Source organism: Falco rusticolus, chromosome 8, assembly GCF_015220075.1.
Source record: "Falco rusticolus isolate bFalRus1 chromosome 8, bFalRus1.pri, whole genome shotgun sequence".
In the NCBI taxonomy this organism is placed as follows: Eukaryota; Metazoa; Chordata; class Aves; order Falconiformes; family Falconidae; genus Falco; species Falco rusticolus.
The window spans coordinates 63659407-63678350 of record NC_051194.1 but is presented as its reverse complement, the minus strand read 5'-3'; the positions used below and the strand labels follow the sequence as shown (position 1 = coordinate 63678350).

The 18944-nt window shown below is 42.6% G+C and overlaps 1 protein-coding gene across 4 annotated transcripts; it reads left to right on the top strand.

The window, feature by feature from the left end:
• Positions 1-10: 10 nt before the first annotated feature.
• Positions 11-18902, top strand: GTF3C3 (general transcription factor IIIC subunit 3). Of its 4 annotated transcripts, XM_037398431.1 has the most exons (20): positions 30-136; positions 421-596; positions 1187-1283; positions 3821-4011; positions 4432-4555; positions 5061-5252; positions 5516-5681; positions 6753-6900; positions 8616-8688; positions 9690-9779; positions 10851-10954; positions 11554-11725; positions 12171-12373; positions 12963-13064; positions 13976-14111; positions 14765-15002; positions 15330-15520; positions 16166-16290; positions 17086-17238; positions 18237-18902. In XM_037398431.1, exons 4-20 carry the CDS (start codon positions 3871-3873, stop codon positions 18357-18359), a joined length of 2481 nt encoding a protein of 826 aa, XP_037254328.1. In that variant the 5' UTR covers positions 30-136; positions 421-596; positions 1187-1283; positions 3821-3870; the 3' UTR covers positions 18360-18902. The 4 variants fall into 4 exon arrangements, with proteins under 4 accessions (XP_037254327.1, XP_037254326.1, XP_037254329.1 ...); XM_037398430.1 differs by lacking the exon at positions 421-596 and having other exon boundaries at positions 11-136; positions 9693-9779; XM_037398429.1 differs by lacking the exon at positions 421-596 and having other exon boundaries at positions 11-136.
• The last annotated feature ends 42 nt before the right edge of the window (positions 18903-18944 follow it).

Here is an 18944-nt window from a genome sequence, read left to right as displayed (position 1 = left end):
AAGTGTTCCCCTGCGGCGGCGGGGCGGTGCTAGCGCCATGTCGGGCTTCAGCCCGGAGCTGATCGAGTACCTGGAGGGGAAGATCTCCTTCGAGGAGTTCGAGCGGCGGCGAGAGGAACGCAAGAGCCGCGAGAAGGTGCGTGTGTCCCCCCGGGCCCCCCCGCCCGCTCCCTCCCGCCGTGGCAGCCGCGGGCCTTGCCTGGCCTTGCGGGCCGCGCCGCGCTCCTCGGCCGCAGTCTGTGCCCGCCGTGCTGCGTATAAATTCTGTGTGTCTGACCGTAACGGGCGAGGTGCCGGCAGAGCCGGGCGCTGCGGGGAGCGGGCACCGCCGGGCGGCGCGGAGCCCTGGGGCCTGCAGCCCTGCCCTTGGCAGAAGCTGGCGGTGCTTTCCCCAGGCACCATCGTTAATGCCTTCTGCAGGCCAGAGCAGTGAGCAGAAGCAGGTTTTGATCTAAAATCAGTCCCACGTACGCTACTGCTGCTCCCTTGCCATCTTGTGTGCGGGATCTAAGGAAGAGATCCAGTTCAGCTGTCTGGTAATCACTGTGGCTTCTTGGCGGCAATAAATACAGGGAGACACGGCTTTGTGTCCAAAAGTAAGCAGATGGAGGTATCCTGAGTAATTCTGTGTGCTTGACTGGAGCATTGTATTTACCTTTCACTTTGCCATCTTTATATGAAAATGCAGTTTATGTGAAAATGCAGCTGAATTTCTGCATTTCCTGGTCTTCAAAGAGCAAATCCAGCAGAAATCAGTCATGGAGGGATGAGCGATATCCCAGGGCAACCTTCATACCAGATTAACAAGTGCTGGTTTGTATTTTAAAAAAGTTACCAATACTTGACAAATCCTTTTAGAAGCCAGCCTTTTAAAACACAAAAGGAAATATCAATCAGCTGTATCATCTTGCCTCCCTCTAATGCCGAATAAGCAATGAACTAGTTAGTATCTTTGGTGAAAAGTAACGTGAACAGTCACCACTGGAGTCACCTCACATTGATAAGAATGTCTTGAAAGCAGCTAATGCTGGGATTTGTTGGTTTAAAAATACAGTACTTATTCCACCTGATTCACTAGCAATGCATGAGCTGGAAACCCATGTTCTAAATGCTAATTGTAAATATTAGGGGAAGTACCAATGAATCATACTATAAAGCTGCAAACTAATATTGTTGGCGTGTGTAGGATGGTGAAAATGCTGAGGAAGCCACTGAAGATGTAGAGGCTCCGTCTTCATCCAGAAAAGCATCCGGGAAATCCCAAAGTCAGGATGAAACCGATGGTAAATGTTAACATAATCATTTGTATTTAAAAGGTCATTGAAGGCATTTGTTCTTTCACAACTGAGTTTTTCTAAATACCTGGCTGCTTCTTTTGAACCTGCAGGTACTGAAGCACATTGTTAGAATGTTTATCTTTGTAGGATGTTCTGAGTCATAGCCAGGGGTTTAACTTTGTTCAGTGTTTCTGAGGGACTGGAGCTGGCCAGTTGGCCATCTTTTTCTGGGAAACATTCCATTTTCCCCCTCCTGGCTTCTTAACATGTGGCTTCAATTTACCCTCTCTAAAGTTACAAATAATTCAGAGTCTTTAACTTGTCTCACTCTTCTCTCTGTTTTGTTTTGGCTTTTTTCTTGTTTATCTCGAATGTTTCAGAATATTTAATGCTGTAGTATGAGTGTTGCTTTCTTCCATTGTCATCTAAAGTGAAATAGCTAAAACTAAGAGGGTTTTTTTTTTCTCTTTTTTTTTTTTTTTGGTGTTTTTTCTCCTGCTTAGTTGTTCTTTGGTCTGTTTGGAGTGCCTGCCTTTATCGTCATTTTCTGCTGGATGTTCCTAGCTACAGATTCCTTGGCTGGTTTTTGAGGTCATCCGTCCCTGTCCCAGTCTACACACACCCCCCCCCCCCCCCGCAGTTACTGGGATGGTACTATCTCCTTAGGTGCCTTAGCAAAATAAGCGTAACTTCCTTGGGGTTCTCACATAGTGAAAGGACGTGCAGGAAGTGGTCAGAGCAGCTCTTCTCTCTTTAGTTTGTGTCAGTGCCTGTTGATCCCGCACTTCAAGTTCTGGATTTGAGCTTGGGATTTAGTGTTGCAGTCTGTTTCAGACACCTTCTCTTCAGAGAGATGCTCTCCATGTGCCAGTCAGGGCATACTCTTGTAGGATTGCCAGTGCTGTGAGATAGTAAAGTGCAGGTTTTGATCTCTTTGTGTTTGTTCTTCTGCAAATTCTTGTCATTCTGGTTGATTGGTTGGTTGGGTGACTTTTTCTTAAATTTCAAAAATAGGCCTGAAATTGTCTCATTTAAAATGTGCACCAGTGGTGCCTTGATTTTGAAAGCATGGCTAGACCTCATCCTAGAAGGACAGAAAATGAACACTGAAGTGTGGTTGGAGCCAGATAACTGTGCTTCCTTATTGACCACTTTTTTTTGCTGATGTCTCTGAAATACTTCCAGCCTGCTCTTTTCTGTTCTGTATTCCACCCAGTCTGCACATCACCATCATCTAAGAAAAAAAGGTATCCTGATAGATTTGTGTGATAGTGTTACTTCTGCTCCTACTGCGGAGAGCATGGAAGACTCAAGAGCATTCAGAATCAAGGAAGCATTGGTAATATTTATCGCTATTTTAAGAGCTGCTATTAGACTTAAGACATTCAGAAGAAAAATGTTAGGTAAAGGTCATTGTCAAAACCACTTTTGATATGTGAATCTTCAGAGCTAATCTGCTTCAATCTTCAGATGATTCCTGCAGCCAGGAAGACTGAAATAAAAGGGAAATAAAATCAATAATCAGGGTTTTTTAGATGGGAGGAAGAAAAGTCTTGATTTTTAGATACTTAATATCCAATCTAGAATCAAAATAACCCAAAAGGAAACCATAAACTCAGGTGAGGTACCCAGTTCCCTCTTGTTTATGAGCAATACATGATAGATTTATTTTTCAGTCCCAACCTGATATTGTGGTTATTCTTTTATCAAACTTCTAGGTGCCCAATCCTAGAATCATAGAATGGTTTGGGTTGGAAGGGACCCTAAATATCACCTAGTCGCAGCCCCCCTGTGATGGGCAGGGACACCAGTCCCCCAGCTGAAACTTTTAAATGCTACAGGTTTTGATATTTTGCATAGGTACAGACTTGTGGGAGGTTATAACCCTGGGTTAACTTAGTAATGAAAAGTTGTAATTAAAAAATGTGAGGTTGTTGTTTTTTTTTTTTAAGCATATTTATTTTGGATATATATTGCATCATATTCATACTTATTTTAAAAAAAAAATTATTTCTTTTTCTGGAGAAATGTGAATAATCTGGATTTTGCATTTACACACGTTGAAAGGTACTTTTTGTCATGGATAGAGTGGTTACAAGATCTTGTTTTAAATTACTTCTAGAAGTCGGGTGCTGGACTGTCGTTAGGTATAATTGTCTGCTCACTTAGCCTCTTCAGCTGAAAAGCTTTATTCCATCCATCCAGTTCAGTGCCTGAAAATTGCTTAATATGCTTCTCTTGTATGGATTGAGAAAAATCTTGAATTGTTGCTTCATTCTGTGTGTTCCTGCATGCTTTCATTTCAGATATCTAAAAAATGTTAGAGGTTGGTGTATGCTAAGCATTGGTGATGAATCACGCAGAGTTTTAGAACCAGAGGTTGTTAATAGTTTTTCTGCATTTCTGCAGGCCTTTTTCATATCAAATAGCTGTTTCAAGTGGGCTACTAATTACGAACAATGCGGTTTTCTCTGCATTTGTCCTGATAAGCAGCGTGTACTCTTGATGATATCGTAAACCTTTCTTGCTTCTTTCTTAACCAGGAGAAACTTCAGATGGCGTCAGTAAATCTGTTCATCGGGTCTTTGCATCCATGCTTGGGGAAAATGATGATGAGGACGAGGATGAAGAGGAAGAGGAAGAAGAGGAAGAAGAAACCACTGAGCAACCCACAGCTGGAGATGTTTTTGTATTGGAGATGGTACTTAATCGAGAGACCAAGAAAATGATGAAAGCAAGTATTTAAACTTTCACGTAACTTTCCTGTATCTCCTGCAGCATAGTGCATAAATGCCGCTTTATGTGATTTTTAGCTACTTGCTGAGAACCTGGCCTGAAAAATAATTCTGTGTAGGATACTAATGCTTATGGTGGTGTCACCTGTCTTTGGTTTTCTGAGATTTACTGTAGAGTACCGTTTGAAAACTTTCAGAAATAATGAAGTGAGTTTTTCTAGTGTCTGGATGATGTTTGTGTTACATATCTGAGTTACTGTGTCAGTTCTGAAAATAAGCAAACATTTCAGTCAGTCATTTAATATCGTTAGTACTAAATAACTTGTTATTAGGTTGTGTTAGACACAAGTGTGATTGATGTCTCGTGAATTTGGGCACTGCTGAATCCTCGGTAGAAACAATACCCCTTTTCCCTTTAGGAGAAAAGACCTCGCAGCAAGCTTCCTCGTGCTTTGAGAGGTCTGATGGGAGAGGCCAATATCAGGTTTGCTCGAGGAGAGCGTGAGGAGGCTATTCTAATGTGCATGGAAATCATTCGACAAGGTAGGCTAGAATGGTAAAACTTCTTGGCCCTAAGGGCGGGGTGAAATTGCGACGGTGCATCAGAAAACTCAGTATGGCTTCACTGATGATGAAAAATACTTGTACAAGGAAAGTCACTGTATAAGAAGTGTGGAATTAAGAATATATGGTGCATTTCCTATATTGTTTTGCTTATGAAAGGAAACTAGCACCCTAATTCTGCAGAGGCCTGGCCTTTGCTTAGCTTTATCCAGTTTGCTTTTATTGTCTTTGTAGAACCAGGGTATGATCATTGGCCTAACTTACAGTGTAGGATAATGCTTGTAAATGGTTGTTGTTATATTCGGTTAGGCTGTTTAATAATTTACAAAAAGGAACTAGAAGCTTGTCTGCAAGTTTTTTTCTGAATTTAAACACCAATGGTGGTGTTCCATATAATTCTGCTGTCTGTTTTTGCAGAAAAGCAAGTTGTTTTTCAAGGTGGTTTTAAAATAATAGTTCTTAATCATTTTTTTGTCTTGCACAGCTCCTCTTGCTCATGAGCCGTTTTCCACTCTTGCCATGATCTATGAAGACCAGGGTGATATGGAGAAGTCATTACAGTTTGAACTGATTGCAGCTCACTTAAATCCAAGTGATACTGAGGAATGGGTTAGACTAGCAGAAATGTCACTGGAACAGGACAATATCAAACAGGCTGTTTTTTGCTACACAAAAGGTAGCGTAGCATCTGTTTTAATCATGTAAAATAAATGTTAGGTGCTAATGGCAATCATTTTGTTTTCTTCTGCTTTTTAGTTTGCTGAGATTCTGGTACCTCTGTCTGGACTTTGGTAAAAGATTAGTGACTGTAATACGGGATGTCATGTTCTTAGAGAAACCTTGTGCGTGTCCATTAACATTCACGTAGTCAGGGAAATAAGCGTGAAATCCATTGTTGCCTTTTCCTCAACTAGGCTCCTAATACACTTTTTCTTGTAGCTCTGAAATACGATGCAACCAATGTGCGGTACCTGTGGGAGAGGTCGAGCCTGTATGAGCAGCTGGGGGAACATAAGTTGGCCATGGATGGCTACAGGCGTATTTTGAACCTCCTGTCTCCCTCCGATGGAGAGCGCTTTATGCAGTTGGCCAGAGACATGGCAAAGTAAGTTAAAATAAGTTAAAAATATTGCGATTTGGTTTTCCAGGGTTTCTCAAAAGCTGATATTAATAACCTGTGCAGCTGATTCAAGCTGGGTATGTAGCTGAAATCAAGGAATGCAGGTGGTTTTGGTGGGAGTGACCCCCCCACAGGCATGCACCCCCCAGCTGTTGTGATGTTACCAAAGGCTGACATGTGGGAATTGTCCTGGGTAGGATCAATGCATCATCTTAGAAGTGTTCCATTCTTTTACACTAAGAGAATAAAATGCAAACACTGAGCATTGGAAAAATGCCTACAGCGGACAATTGTATACAAATGCAGTATGGTTTTTAACCGTATAATATCACTAGAGACCTGGAAACCTATTGCCAGCAAATCTGAATGAAACAAAGTATTCGATCTGCAATAGGAACCATCGGCAGCAGAATGTAATTTATATGTCGTTTGTCACTTGTTTCTGGAGCCAGTAGAAGTCTGCCTCCCTTTTTCTGCTTAAGAGAGCAGATCAAGTCATGGACGCTTGCCTGAGGCAGGGAAGGCTGGTGATTAAAGCCTGTAGCTCTCTTATGGTAGTTTTTAGGAAGTTGTTTAACTACTTTGTATCTCAGCTTTCTCACACATAACTTGTAGTAAGCTGTTGTTGACTTGTTTCAGAGCAGTTTTAAGTCTTTTGATGTTTGTGGCTGTGAAATGCACCGAAAAAATGCAAGGCAGTGTATTGTAACAATGTTGTTGTTGAAGGTTTTCCTGAAACTAGGTTAATGTGATACAGTATTGACACCTGGCTCCAGGTTGGGGATACTGTGATGAGAACTCCAGGAATGTCCTAACACAGGGGAAAAAAAACATGGTAGTTCTTTGAAATTTCTTTGAAATACATAAAAATTGTCAACAGTTGTAAGGCAAGGAAAAGCACCCCCTTTCTCACTGTCTTTTGTGACTTACTCTTGCTAATGAAAGTATTTGCTAATAGGCAAAAATAAAATAAATATGAAAATCCTTTCGCTAGTGTTCAAAGTACATATTGTCAGTTATCTCAAATACTTATTGTCTGATACCTGTGTTTTGTAGGAGTTATTATGAAGCAAATGATGTAACCTCTGCTATTGAGATAATAGAAGAAGCCTTTGCTAAACACCAGAGCCTTGTCTCCATGGAAGATGTTAACATCGCAGCTGAACTGTGTATTTCTTCCAAACAGTATGACAAAGCATTGGCGGTATGGAGAATTAAATGCATTTCTGTATCGTGTTCGGCACCTCTTTACAAGTCAGGATGTGCAGTTTATGTTCCTGTAGTGCTTAAATATGGTCATGTTTCTATAGTGGTAGAGCTGATCAGGTACAGGTTGCTTGCTCTTAGTTCTGTAGTACTTAGCATTGAAGTTAACAGCTTGATTTAAGAACCTGGGGGCTGACAGACTTGTATGCTGTTACAGGTTTAAAATCTGGGGACCCTTCCTTTCCTTCTCTACAATTGCTCTAATCTTAGTAGCCAGAGAGGACCACGATCTGGTTTTGTGAGTGCTACCAGCAAAGGGTGTTCCTTAAGCTGAAGGTTAAAAGGGCGACACAGAATGGCCTCATGGTTCAAATGCAGACCGTTGTGCTTTATCTGGCATACCCGTGTTATGGCTAAGAGTTCATGGGTTAAGCATCAAGCATGCATTCCAGAAAGGCGGTATGTCTTGACTCTAAAGGATTAGGAATTGGAGAAGATAGCATATCTGCTTTCAGTTTATTCTGGGGGTGTTAACCTTCACTTTTGAGGCCTGTTTCTGAGATGATTTGGTCTGGCTTTGAGAGGAAAGACTTTAGTATTGGGCCGTTGTTATCCTTTCCAAGGTAGATTGAAGAGACACCATTAGTAGGGACTTTCTCCATGTTAACCTTCTCATTTTCTGATGTTAAACGATCTCCTTTCCCCCCGCCAAGATTTTATTTAGCTCACTGTCTATCAGTGCAAAGCATCATGAGCCTGCAGACAACTCCTCTGACCCTTCTCTGTACTTCTTCCTGTTTTAAAAATCAAACAGTCAATTTTATGTACCCAGCATTTAGCTGCCAGATTTAGTAATACAGTCCTCAGCTGCAGAACTGCTCCCCTGTTTCTGCTTGATGGTTCTCCTCAGGTCTGTTCCTGTGATGGTGTTTCTTGTTCTTGGAAAGCTGAAATTGCATTTGAGCTGGTAAACTGAGCCTTTAAAAAATATACCTGAATACACCCGTCTGGGATGTTCCTCTAATGGCCATGTACTCTGCGTTTATCACTCTTGTTTTGGCAACAGTAATGACTGAAATACTTTTAAATTCATGGACAAAATACCAAACGGCATTGGGTCGCAGACAATGGTCCTTTACACTTGTGCGTTCCCCCTCTCACAGCTCCCTGTTGGCAAGTGAATGTCTTGAACTGTGTGTCTTTGATTTCAATTTTTTTTTTAATTAGTTGTTCTATTGAATTGTACCGATTTTATTGAGGTCATGATGTGCATGACCAGGGCTGTTGTAAAATGTCTGTACGTAGCTGTGAATTTTATTCAGTTATTCCTTTTTAACTGAGGCAGACCTACGGATTCCTTGCAGGGTGTTAGGCTGAGGAATCCGTGGAGAGCTGAGCTATTTACTCAGTGCTTTGCTTTCTTTTTCCATCTTCCAAAGGCATTAAAAGTAGCTCTAAAGGTTAAAACCTTTTCTAGTTGTGATGAAAGTAACTGTTGTATTTGCTAAAAAGATGCTGATTGGATCATCTTAAGTAGTCCAGAAATAACAGACAGATGTAAGGTGATCAGACTCAGTACTGGTCAACTTAACCCCATGTGAAATGAATGCAGCTTTATAACTTTTGCGATGTCCAGAACAACTGCCATGTGAGCTGGTTACTCCATACATCCTTTAAATCATTAAAGTGATCCAAATTACTTGTCTGTTTTAGGTTATTACAGATTTTGCAGGAATTGTACTTGAAAAGAAAGTATCGGAAAAAAGTCCAACAGAGGAGAGAAAAGGTAAGTAGCTAACAAGTGGTTAGTATGACCCTGCTGTTCATCTACTAGGGCATCTTTCTTTCCATTACCTTTTCAACTCCTGAGTATATTTTGATGCATGTTTTCTCTTTTGAAACTTTTCAGTGTTTTTAATGCATTACATGGCATGACCTCAGCTTTCTGTGAGGAGTTAAGCCTGATGTCCAGTTAGCCCTGCTGACTCATTAAGGACAAGGACTGCTCTCCAGGCAACTGGAGGCCTTTTAAAGCGCTGAACATTCCTCTGAGTGTTCACATCAGACCAGTTATTTCTGCCAGCTAAATAGCTTCTGAAAAAAATTGGATGAGCTTAGTGGCATCTATACTCAAGAGTATCAATCTTTGACCTGAGACTAATATTCACAAACCCTACTTCTGTTAAGCATTTAAATGTTTTGGTATATACAAATGTAGGGATGTTAGCTTGTAGTTGAATGAAGTATGTTGTCTTTGAGAAACCTGCTCTGTGCAAGTCATTGCTTACGTTTGAAAATGTTGGGCTGTAGAGCGATCGCGGCGTGCCAACTCCATAAGCAGGCATCTGTTCTACAATTAAACCAGTTGGTTGGTTCAGCAATCCGGTCCAAATGCAATGTAGGTGTAAACTCCGTCTGTGGGCTTTTTGCTTTAATGGACCAGGTCAAAATACACTTGATCAATGAACAGCTGTCCTGATAGAGACTTCTAACAGGTAATTTATAAGAAGACTATAATGAGTCTAGGAATTGTAGCACAGCATTGCCGAGTTACCTGTGGTATGCAGTTGGTTAAGACAAAGCTTCTAAAGTACCCTCCTTGCTTGGTCCCTCGCCCTCAGCCGCTTTATACCTTTCTTGACTGCTTCCTGCTCTGCTGTCCTTCCAAAAAAAAATAAAAAAAAAAGATCTGCTTCTCAGAGTAAGCTACCAATTGATTATGGATTCAAAAGGAAGTGACTTCTGGCTTAGCTGGTGCTTCTAGGGTAATCTGCTCATCTTTTTAAGAAGATGCAGGGGCAGTGGGAGAAACTCAGGAAAACCAGGAGGCAGTGGCTGACGACCAGAGTCATCCAGTTGCAGAATCCAGTGCTGCAGGTAAGTAATTTAATTTTTTAATTGCGTACATGTCTGCAAACTGATTATACGCTCAGGAGCCTGGTTGCAACCATATAAAAACAGTGAAAGACTTCTAACAGCAGAGAAATAGGGCTTCATCCAGAAAAGGTTTCCTGTGTACTGTCTTCCTGAGTTAGAACTTACTTCTGACCCAGCCAGCCACCAAAGCCAAAAGCATTCTCCCAGGGCCTACCCACTTTGAAAAGAAAATCTTTAATTTTGTAAGAATGTATCAGTAGGTGAATAGTTACTGTCATGCTGGGTATTAAGATGTTCAGAGAAATGACAAATGAATCTGCACTTTGTGCTTTGCAGTAGTTAGATGGGGGTATAGAAGTAATAGGGAAGCCTTATGTCAGAAATCAGTTTTTTCAGGTCATAGCAGTCATCCTTTGAATGTCTGGTATAAGAATGAAGATGAAGGAGAACTTAAACAGGGAAGTTAAGGAGGTGTCACGACTGCATGTGAAAGAAATCTGATAATGGAGTTTTACTATGTGACCCGAAACGTGCTGGCGTTGTCGTGGGTAACTGCTTGGTCTCATCTTTGCCTTCTCATCAGATTGCATTCTGTGTTGCGTAGGGTTCTGTACTTAACAGCGTTTTCCACTGTATACAGCCAGATCCCTGCTACACAGGACTTAGCTTAATAAGAACAAATACCTTAATACAGGGTATTTCCTTCAAAAAGCAGGGAGAAAAGGGTACAGGTGCACAGATTGCTAAAGGAAAGCTTTATGAAGCAAGGACATCTTAAGAGGGCAAAGGTGTAAGCACATCCTGCGACACCCTGCCGTTGGAATCAGTGGACAATGATAGCACTTGATACTTCACATGATATTAGTAGAATCAGAGACAGCAGGAAAAAGTTGTTCCAACTGTCAGGAAAGGTATAAAAGGAGAGAGGCCAGGCCTACACTGACATTTGCTAGAGTCAGTGAGAATGTTTTTTCTTCAGTGGAGCTGAGCATGGCCTGGAGGGGATGTGTAGCTTGTGAAGTGCTTATTAAGGCCTATGCATTGAGAAAGAAATTCCTTATTTTCTCACAGCTGTGGAGAAGGTCAGCTGCTGCATCCCTGAGGGCGTCCCCATAGACATCACAGTCAAGCTGATGGTGTGCTTGGTTCACTTGAACATCCTAGAGCCACTCAATGTACGTAGAAACCAACTTGGAAGTTGGGGGATGTTTTAATAAATCACCAAAGCAAGTAATTTTTCCTGTCTTCGTATGACTGAGGTCATTGAGAACGCTGCAGCAATTCTCCAAGAAAGAAACCTAGCAAACCTCTCACAGTAGAAATACTATTTTTGTTCTTATCAGTTATGCCTCCAGTGGAAGTATTACGAAAGCCCAGTAACTCGCAGCCTGGGTGCTGTGACAGGCCCAGGACCGCATTGCAAAGCTGTTGAACACTAAGGAACACATCTTTGCTTTGTTTTAAAGCCCTACTAAATGAGAAGACTGTTCTTTCATAAAGAGCACTCCTTACTGGTGGGAACTTTCACCCACTGGATGTGAAATGTATGGATGTGAAATGTCTAGAATAGAAAAGTGTGGCTTTTTCAGGTATTCTGAAATTCAGATCTTTATTTTTCACTTTTAAACTAACATTTAAATAAAGGAGATGTGGTTCAGAATGCAGATAGACTAAAAATCATAGCATAAAAATGTAAGCTTCCAATAACCGTACCTTGAAGAAATGTTCTCGTTGGTTATTTGTGCTGTTAGTGTTTTGTGTGGGTTTTTTAAAGCCTCTTCTGACCACTCTGGTGGAACAAAATCCAGAAGAAATGGGTGACTTGTATTTGGACGTCGCAGAGGCGTTTCTGGATGTTGGGGAATACAACTCGGCACTGCCTCTCTTGAGTTCCCTTGTCTGTTCGGAACGGTACAACTTGGCTGTTGTCTGGCTTCGGCACGCAGGTGAGGAGGAGCAGGACTGCTGAGAGCTGGGAATACAACCCTGAGCGTTTCCAGGGGCCCTTACCTAAGATCGCAGGAGTTTTAGATTCACATGTGGAATGATAATTGGTATTTGCAAAACTGTAATTGGAGTTTACTGTGACAACCCTGTCATGGAGCATTTTTGTGTTCTTCATGTAGATTGAAATTTACTTCAGCTAAAAATACTTTATTTTCATGTAAATGAAACAGCATCTGTTCTGCATTCCATCCTGTGTCAGTTGTTGATGTTTTAAGTGAAGCTGTGAATGCCTCTGCATATTTCTGAATGTTTTCACTTTATTAATACGTGTTTTGTGGGGTTTTAACTGAAGAAGTATCTGAAAATCATGTTAACTATTTTGCAAGCTTTGAAGTCATCTCTTCCTGCTGTGTAAGTGTATTGTGGTGTTTATGGTATTTCTAGAGTGCTTGAAGGCCTTGGGACACATGGAGCGTGCCGCAGAGAGCTATGCCAAAGTTGTTGATCTTGCTCCATTGCATCTGGATGCGAGAATCTCACTTTCAACACTTCAGCAGCAGCTGGGCCGGCCTGAGAAAGCTCTGGAGGCTCTGGAGCCCATGTATGATCCAGACACGCTGGCTCAGGATGCCAACGCCGCCCAGCAGGTGGGTAAAGGTTCTGTGCTGCCAGCTCAGGCTGTGCTGTTCTGCTAAACCATGGCAGTGCTCAAAGGTGTCAGCTATATAGGACCGGGGTTGAGACTTGCCTACAGGATGGTGAGCCTTCAGAGCACAGTGAGGTTCTTGCAGGGTATCGGGGGTGAGTCCTCGTGGCTTTTTCTCCCTGACCATTTCGTCAGCGTTTCCCCCGTCCCACCTGATCCCTTTGTGTCGGTGCTGAGAACCAGTTGTGACGCCAGTCACTTCGCATCGCGTTGGTCAGCTGTTGGTACGTACAAGCTACTTCGTTTGGCCCCTGTTGATGGTCACTGGTGGCGTAGCGAAGGTCCTCTATCCCCTCTCCAGCAACACCTTCGCTGTAGGTAAGAGTTGTGCCGGAATTCTCTGAAATTCAAGAACCTGAAACAGCAACTGCTGCAGGGCAGTTGAGGGAGATCTTACCTGGTGCTGCTAAGATTCTTACAGCTTTCTAGAAGCTTTTACAATCCTATTAATACTGTCTTGAGTCAAAATGGTTTGTTTTGCAAACTCACTCTGTGTAAGAGGTTGAATAATAATGTTCAATATTATCCAGGAATTAAAGCTGCTCCTCCATCGTTCGACGCTGCTGTATTCCCAAGGCAAAATGTATGGTTACATAGACACGTTACTTACGATGCTGGCAATGCTGCTGAAGGTAAGGCAGTCTTCCCAGCTACGCTTGAAGAAATTGGATAGCTATGAGTTGGGTTAAGACAAGTGACAAACTCGGGAGGAAAGCTAGTGGTTTTGATATGCAAATGGTTTCATAATTTTGTCAGGTAATAATCTTGCAGGGAGCCTGTAACGCTGGTGTTCCTCCCTGTTGTGTTCAGAACCGAGGACCACTTGTGTTTATAATTCTTAATACAGTGACTTCACCTCCGCATTTCTCGGTGTACATAGAACGCACTGAATACCAAAGCTGCTTCTTAACCTTTTTAGCCGTCAGCAGAGTGCTTTCTTGAAGTGTGGATGCTGGCTTCTGTTTCAACAGTTTTCTTTTTAATTTCTTAGAAGTTTTTTTTTTATATTTTCTTGTGGTAAAATAATGGAAAAAGAATTTGTTTAGCCAGTAAATACAGTGGTGGTAGTTTTGTGTTAATTGGTTTTTGTTTGTTTTAGATAGGGAGTGAGGGAGGGGAATATTTAGACCTTAGTTTTATCCATCTGGTCAGAGCCGTTACTCCTGCCTTGCACTGGCTGAATGGCTGATGAGCCATGTATTTCTGGAAGAGATACAGAAAGGCACTGCTCTTGTCGTGCCTCGGCAAATAGTTTTGATTTCAGTATGTATGGGGATGTTCCAACCCCAGGAGAAGTCTTTTAAGTCATTTGAAGAGTTTGCATCTTTTGCATAGCCCAGCTCGCGCTGGAGCGTGAGACGATGCAGAGATAATACATTCCCTCTTGGGAATGTTCTCTGGCATGATCGTGCTCAGTTGCAGCATTTCTGAGCTGCAGACTGTTCTGGCATGTGATGTGAGCAAGTTGGGTTGGCCACAGAGCTGCCTTTGTCGTAGGATGTATTAATGTAATCTGAAATGCTGCCCTTGAATTTGTTTCTAGGTAGCAATGAGCAGAGCTCAGGTGTGTTTGATATCTAGTTCCAAATCTGGAGAGAGGCACCTCTATCTTATTAAGGTGTCAAGGGATAAAATTTCTGACAATGACGACCAAGAGACAGCAAATTGCGATGCGAAAGGTAACAAATACTTATTAAAAATGAAGCAACAAGACGAGCTCCTTAGTTCTGAAAAACGAGATGAGCGCGACTATTTTGCACGCTAAGGCCATGCAGTTCGTGTTGACATTGCTTTATTGCTAGGGCACAGAAGGCAGCAAAACTGAAGATAACATAACTTAAGGGACCAATCCCCATTTGGAGAGAATTAGTAAGATTACAGAGTAACTCAAACTGAGAAGGATCTCTAGAGAGCGTGTAGTCCAGCTTTCTCCCCAGTGCTAATATAGTTCCTGCAAATCTAGAATGTGATGAAATACACGTTGTAAAAGTGCTGTGACTTTTTTAACTGGCCTGGTCTGGGTTGAACCAGGCTACACATTCTTAAGCACCATTTGGTAGATTAGGAAGAGTGATTTCGATGCATTTATGTAGTAGGTTTATAACTTGAACTGTGTGTATTTCTTGCCATTTGTTCCCAAGTTTTGAGTTGTGTTTTTTTGCTGGCGTTCTACAAACTGCACTCCAACTGAAAAAAGTAAACGTTTAATCTTTATTTTACCTGTTAATGTTCTTGAAAAGATCAGTTTGATGTACATACCCCCCCTTTTTTTTTTTTTATTAGTTTAGCTCTGGGTTTAATTTTCTCAGCTTACTGACTTCAATATTTTTAGCAATTTTTGCTGTTCTCACAAGTGTCCTGACAAAAGATGACTGGTGGAACCTCCTCCTGAAAGCTATATATTCCTTGTGTGACCTCTCCCGGTACAAGGAGGCAGAGCTACTAGTGGATTCCTCGTTGGAATATTACTCATTTTATGATGACAGACAAAAGCGCAAGGAGCTGGAATACTTCGGGCTCTCTGCTGCGATTCTGGACAAGAACTTCAGAAAAGCGTACAACTATATCAGGTGGGGTGCTGAGGAGGTAGAGCAGTCGCTTCTGTTATTGCTTCCACTGGGGCTGTAGTCGTGCCGCTGCAGATACAGCTGCAGGAGGCAGGCGGGTGCCTTCCAGCTTCTGCTAAAGCAGAGGAGGCTGCTGCAGCTACAGGAGCTTTCTGACAGCTCCACAAGGGCACCCTGCCGTGGGCTGGTAGGTTTGCCCAGAACCGTTGGTTCTGTCTTTCACTCTGGGCTTTGCCTCAGTCATGACCTGCTCTTTGAGTGTCCTAAACTGTGGAGGTTTTATTGCAGGTACAGTATTTACTGATTTCTGATATACCTTTCATTCTGTAGAATCATGGTAATGGAAAATGTCAATAAACCTCAGCTATGGAACATCTTCAATCAAGTCACTATGCAATCTCAGGATGTCCGTCACCATCGCTTTTGTCTCCGCTTGATGCTGAAAAATCCCGATAATCACGCCCTGTGTGTCCTAAACGGGCATAACGCGTTTGTATCTGGCAGTTTCAAACATGCTCTTGGTAATACCATTAATGTTCTAATATTAATACAACAAGTGATGTGTTTTTTCTGAGAAAAATTTATTACAGCCATTTTTTTCATATATTAGAAAATTAGGTGGCTTTGCAGTGTTGGTCTGGTGCTTTAATTATTTTGTACACAAATCAAAGCATTGCTAATAAAAAATAAGCTGGCATGTTTCAAGTTCAGCACACATTGCAAATGTAACTAACTTGCAAAGACAATTGAAGGCTAATGATAATAAAGCACGAGGACAGAAGCAGACCAATTTACACAGCAAATAAAGTTGGCTGGACATTTCAAGCAGGCCTTTGAAGTAAGCCTACTGCTTTCAGTCAAGCCCTCCACGTGTCACACTTAAGATGTGTGGCCTCCAGGATATAAATCCCAGCAAGGACCGTGTTTGCCCTCTGAGACTGGTTAGTTTCTGTTTACATTTTTACATCCCAGTCTGTATTCTTCCTTCGGAATCCAAAGAAGGCCGAAAACGTAGATTTTTCTTTCAGGTTTTTTTCGTCGTGTATTTTGATGTAGATCTATTAAGCCATTTCTTTCAGTTCACACTTCTAATTTGAATATTTGCTTTTTTTACCCTTAAATTCTTAAGGAATGCTTTTCACAACACACAATTATTTGCTTTTTAGGACAGTATGTGCAAGCCTTTCGTGCAAACCCAGATGAACCTCTGTACAGCCTTTGTATTGGCTTGACGTTCATCCACATGGCTTCTCAGAAATACGTGTTGAAGAGGCACGCTCTTCTCGTGCAGGTGAGTTAGTGTCATTAGCTTTACCTAAACTGTTTCCTGGCTTTGTATCTTGCACAGTTTTGGCTACAACACAGTCTGTTAAAATAGCTTTTCATAATTAATGTGATGTTTCAAAAGAGGGAAGTGGTGAAACATGAGCCCAGGCGAGTTATGCTTTTGAACTCTAGTTATACCCATCTGAGTCTCCTCTCCTTTTAGTTACACACAGCCTGCTGTGCTGTGCGCGCAGTGATTGCTGGCATAGATGCGAGCAGCTGCCAGCTGTGTTTGAAAATGTTACTAATTTCAGCTTTGGTGGCTGCATTCTGGATTTTCTTCCAAATTTTCCTTCTTGCCCTGGAGAGGCAAGTGGGGGAGAGTTAGCTTTTAAAGACTTTTTAGAGATAAAATAAGATCTTGCTCTAGCCAGTCCTTTGGCTGCATGTTTTTTAAGGTGGTTGGCTCCTCTGAACATGACCCAGCCATATCTGTGTGTGGAGTACGTAAACACCCACATGCATACGTACACGTTTAGCCAGCTAGCTAGTGCTGTCAGGCACTATACTAAATACCTGTGTGTTCAGTTACTTACAAAAGATCTCCCGGCTGTTGCCCATGGCAGTGAGACTGACAGAGCAGTTTTTATGGTCTCAGCAATCACATGTGACTGACTTTTGGCCTCCCCCTTGCACATGGTTTTGTGGGGAAGCACAGGTCAAAAGCGTGAACAGATACATTTGAACAGCCGTTCTCTGGCAGACTTCACTGCCGTCTTCTCAAAGGGAACATTCACAAATGCCTGTAACATGTGTGCAGGGATTCTCCTTCCTTCACCGGTACTTGGACCTGCGTGGACCCTGTCAAGAGTCTTTCTACAACCTTGGCCGTGGCCTTCACCAGCTGGGATTGCTGCACCTGGCCATCCATTACTACCAAAAAGCACTTGAACTTCCTCCTCTCACCTTAGAGGTACCGTATCTTTGTACGTGCAGAGAATAAAGTCAGGTCAATGTTAATCATTTCTCAGCTACAGTTAAAATAGGTGCATAAAACTTGCGTAGTTGAGTTTCCCTTAATTTGTATTGTAATCCCTTGTCCCTGGAAGCCCCAGCCTGATGTCACCTGGTAATGTGTTCAAGCATGTGTTGATTTCAGAGGTTTATGAGTTGTGAAGGATTTACTAATAGGCTGAAGTAGCAGCAAAAAGGGTTGCTCAACAACTTTTTACCTGCGTTAAGTAGCTGAACTTCGTCTATATCACATGCCATAAATAATAACTGGGAGTTCTGCGCCCTCGCCTGCGCTGTAAGACAGCGTGCTGGAGCAGCACGAAGCGGTACGAAGGGGGCCCGAAGGCGCCTGAGCCTGGCTTGGCTCCAGCTGGTCGCTGTGGGATCACCCCGGCTGGCGTATCACAGGTTTACAAGGCCTGTCCCAGGGAGGGTCTTTGCCTCGTGCTGGGGTGGGTGGGCAGGGGAATGCCGAGCGCGCGCGGGCAGCGGGAAGGGTCGGTGTGTCAGAGGCGTGGGAGCAGGGCAGCGCGGCGGGGCTGGAGCAGCAGCTGCGTGGCTGCGGGAGGGATGCAGGCAGCACGCAGGTCCTGGCGGGACAAACGCACACTTGGCCTGCAGAGACAGTGAACCTGGTACTTTCCTGTCTGGCGAGCTGGCTACCTAATCTGCAGCTAACATTTTGAGTATGTAATTATAGAACTCTTGTGATTAACATGTGGGAACTCGTTAAAGAGGGAGGGCACAGGGAATACCGCTTCCGTTTCTGTACAGCTGGAAGCCTGTACAAACCATGAATGTGTGATTTGATTCCACTGGTTTCCACCGAGAACTAGAATCATTGAAACGATCCCATTTGATTTCTACTCGTGTTGCAAGTTTTACACTACTTTTGCATATAGGTAACTTTTCTAATCATTACTAACAAGGTATATTTCTTCATAATTATTTTTACAGGGAATAGAAACCGATCAGACAGACTTGAGAAGAGATACTGCCTTTAACTTGTCGCTTATTTATCAGAGCAGTGGAAATACCAGAATGGCTCAAAAGATGCTTTATACCTATGCGGTCGTGTGATGAGGTTTGTGGCAGGTGGGATCGATACTCTGTGTATTAACCTTAGCATTATGCGATGCTGGGGAAGCTTTTTTCTAGGTAGAGCTTTCCCCGAGGGCGGTCAGAGACATGGCTGATGCTGTATGCAGCTTTATGGACTGTTCCTGCCTCTGCCACTGGGCCGTATCGCATACGGATGGAAACTGCGCCGCGCTGACGTGCTCAAGCGTGGCTGTTAGTAGCGCCTCTCCTCTGATGCCTTGCTCTCTGATCGGACCTTCAGGCTGGCACATAGAATCCACCAGTGAAAACAGAAGCCGTATTCACTGGTGATGGGGGTTTTGTCATGTGCAGCATTAAATTACTATAATGTAGAAGAAATAGGCACATACTGATCCCTAGAGGAGGGAGAACTTGGTGTTTTGAGATATTTAAAGTGTTCAGAATTTTCTAGGAGTTTGTATTCCTAGCAGCTGGTCTGTTTGAAGGAGATTGATTCCTGTTTTACTGAAATCAATGTGACCTTTGTTCTTCTGGACTTGTTAATAAAAATTCTGAGGTTAACGATAACATTTACTTATTCTCAGCAAACATACAGCCTACTGA

What these genes read in the sequence shown, in the direction of transcription:
- GTF3C3 (XM_037398429.1), top strand. Translation starts at nt 38, where the DNA reads ATGTCGGGCTTCAGCCCGGAGCTGATCGAGTACCTGGAGGGGAAGATC. An exon ending in TGCAGAATCCAGTGCTGCAG is followed by an intron (nt 9,780 to 10,850) that starts GTAAGTAATTTA and finishes ATTTTCTCACAG; the next exon opens with CTGTGGAGAAGGTCAGCTGC. An exon ending in TTCCTCCTCTCACCTTAGAG is followed by an intron (nt 17,239 to 18,236) that starts GTACCGTATCTT and finishes TTATTTTTACAG; the next exon opens with GGAATAGAAACCGATCAGAC.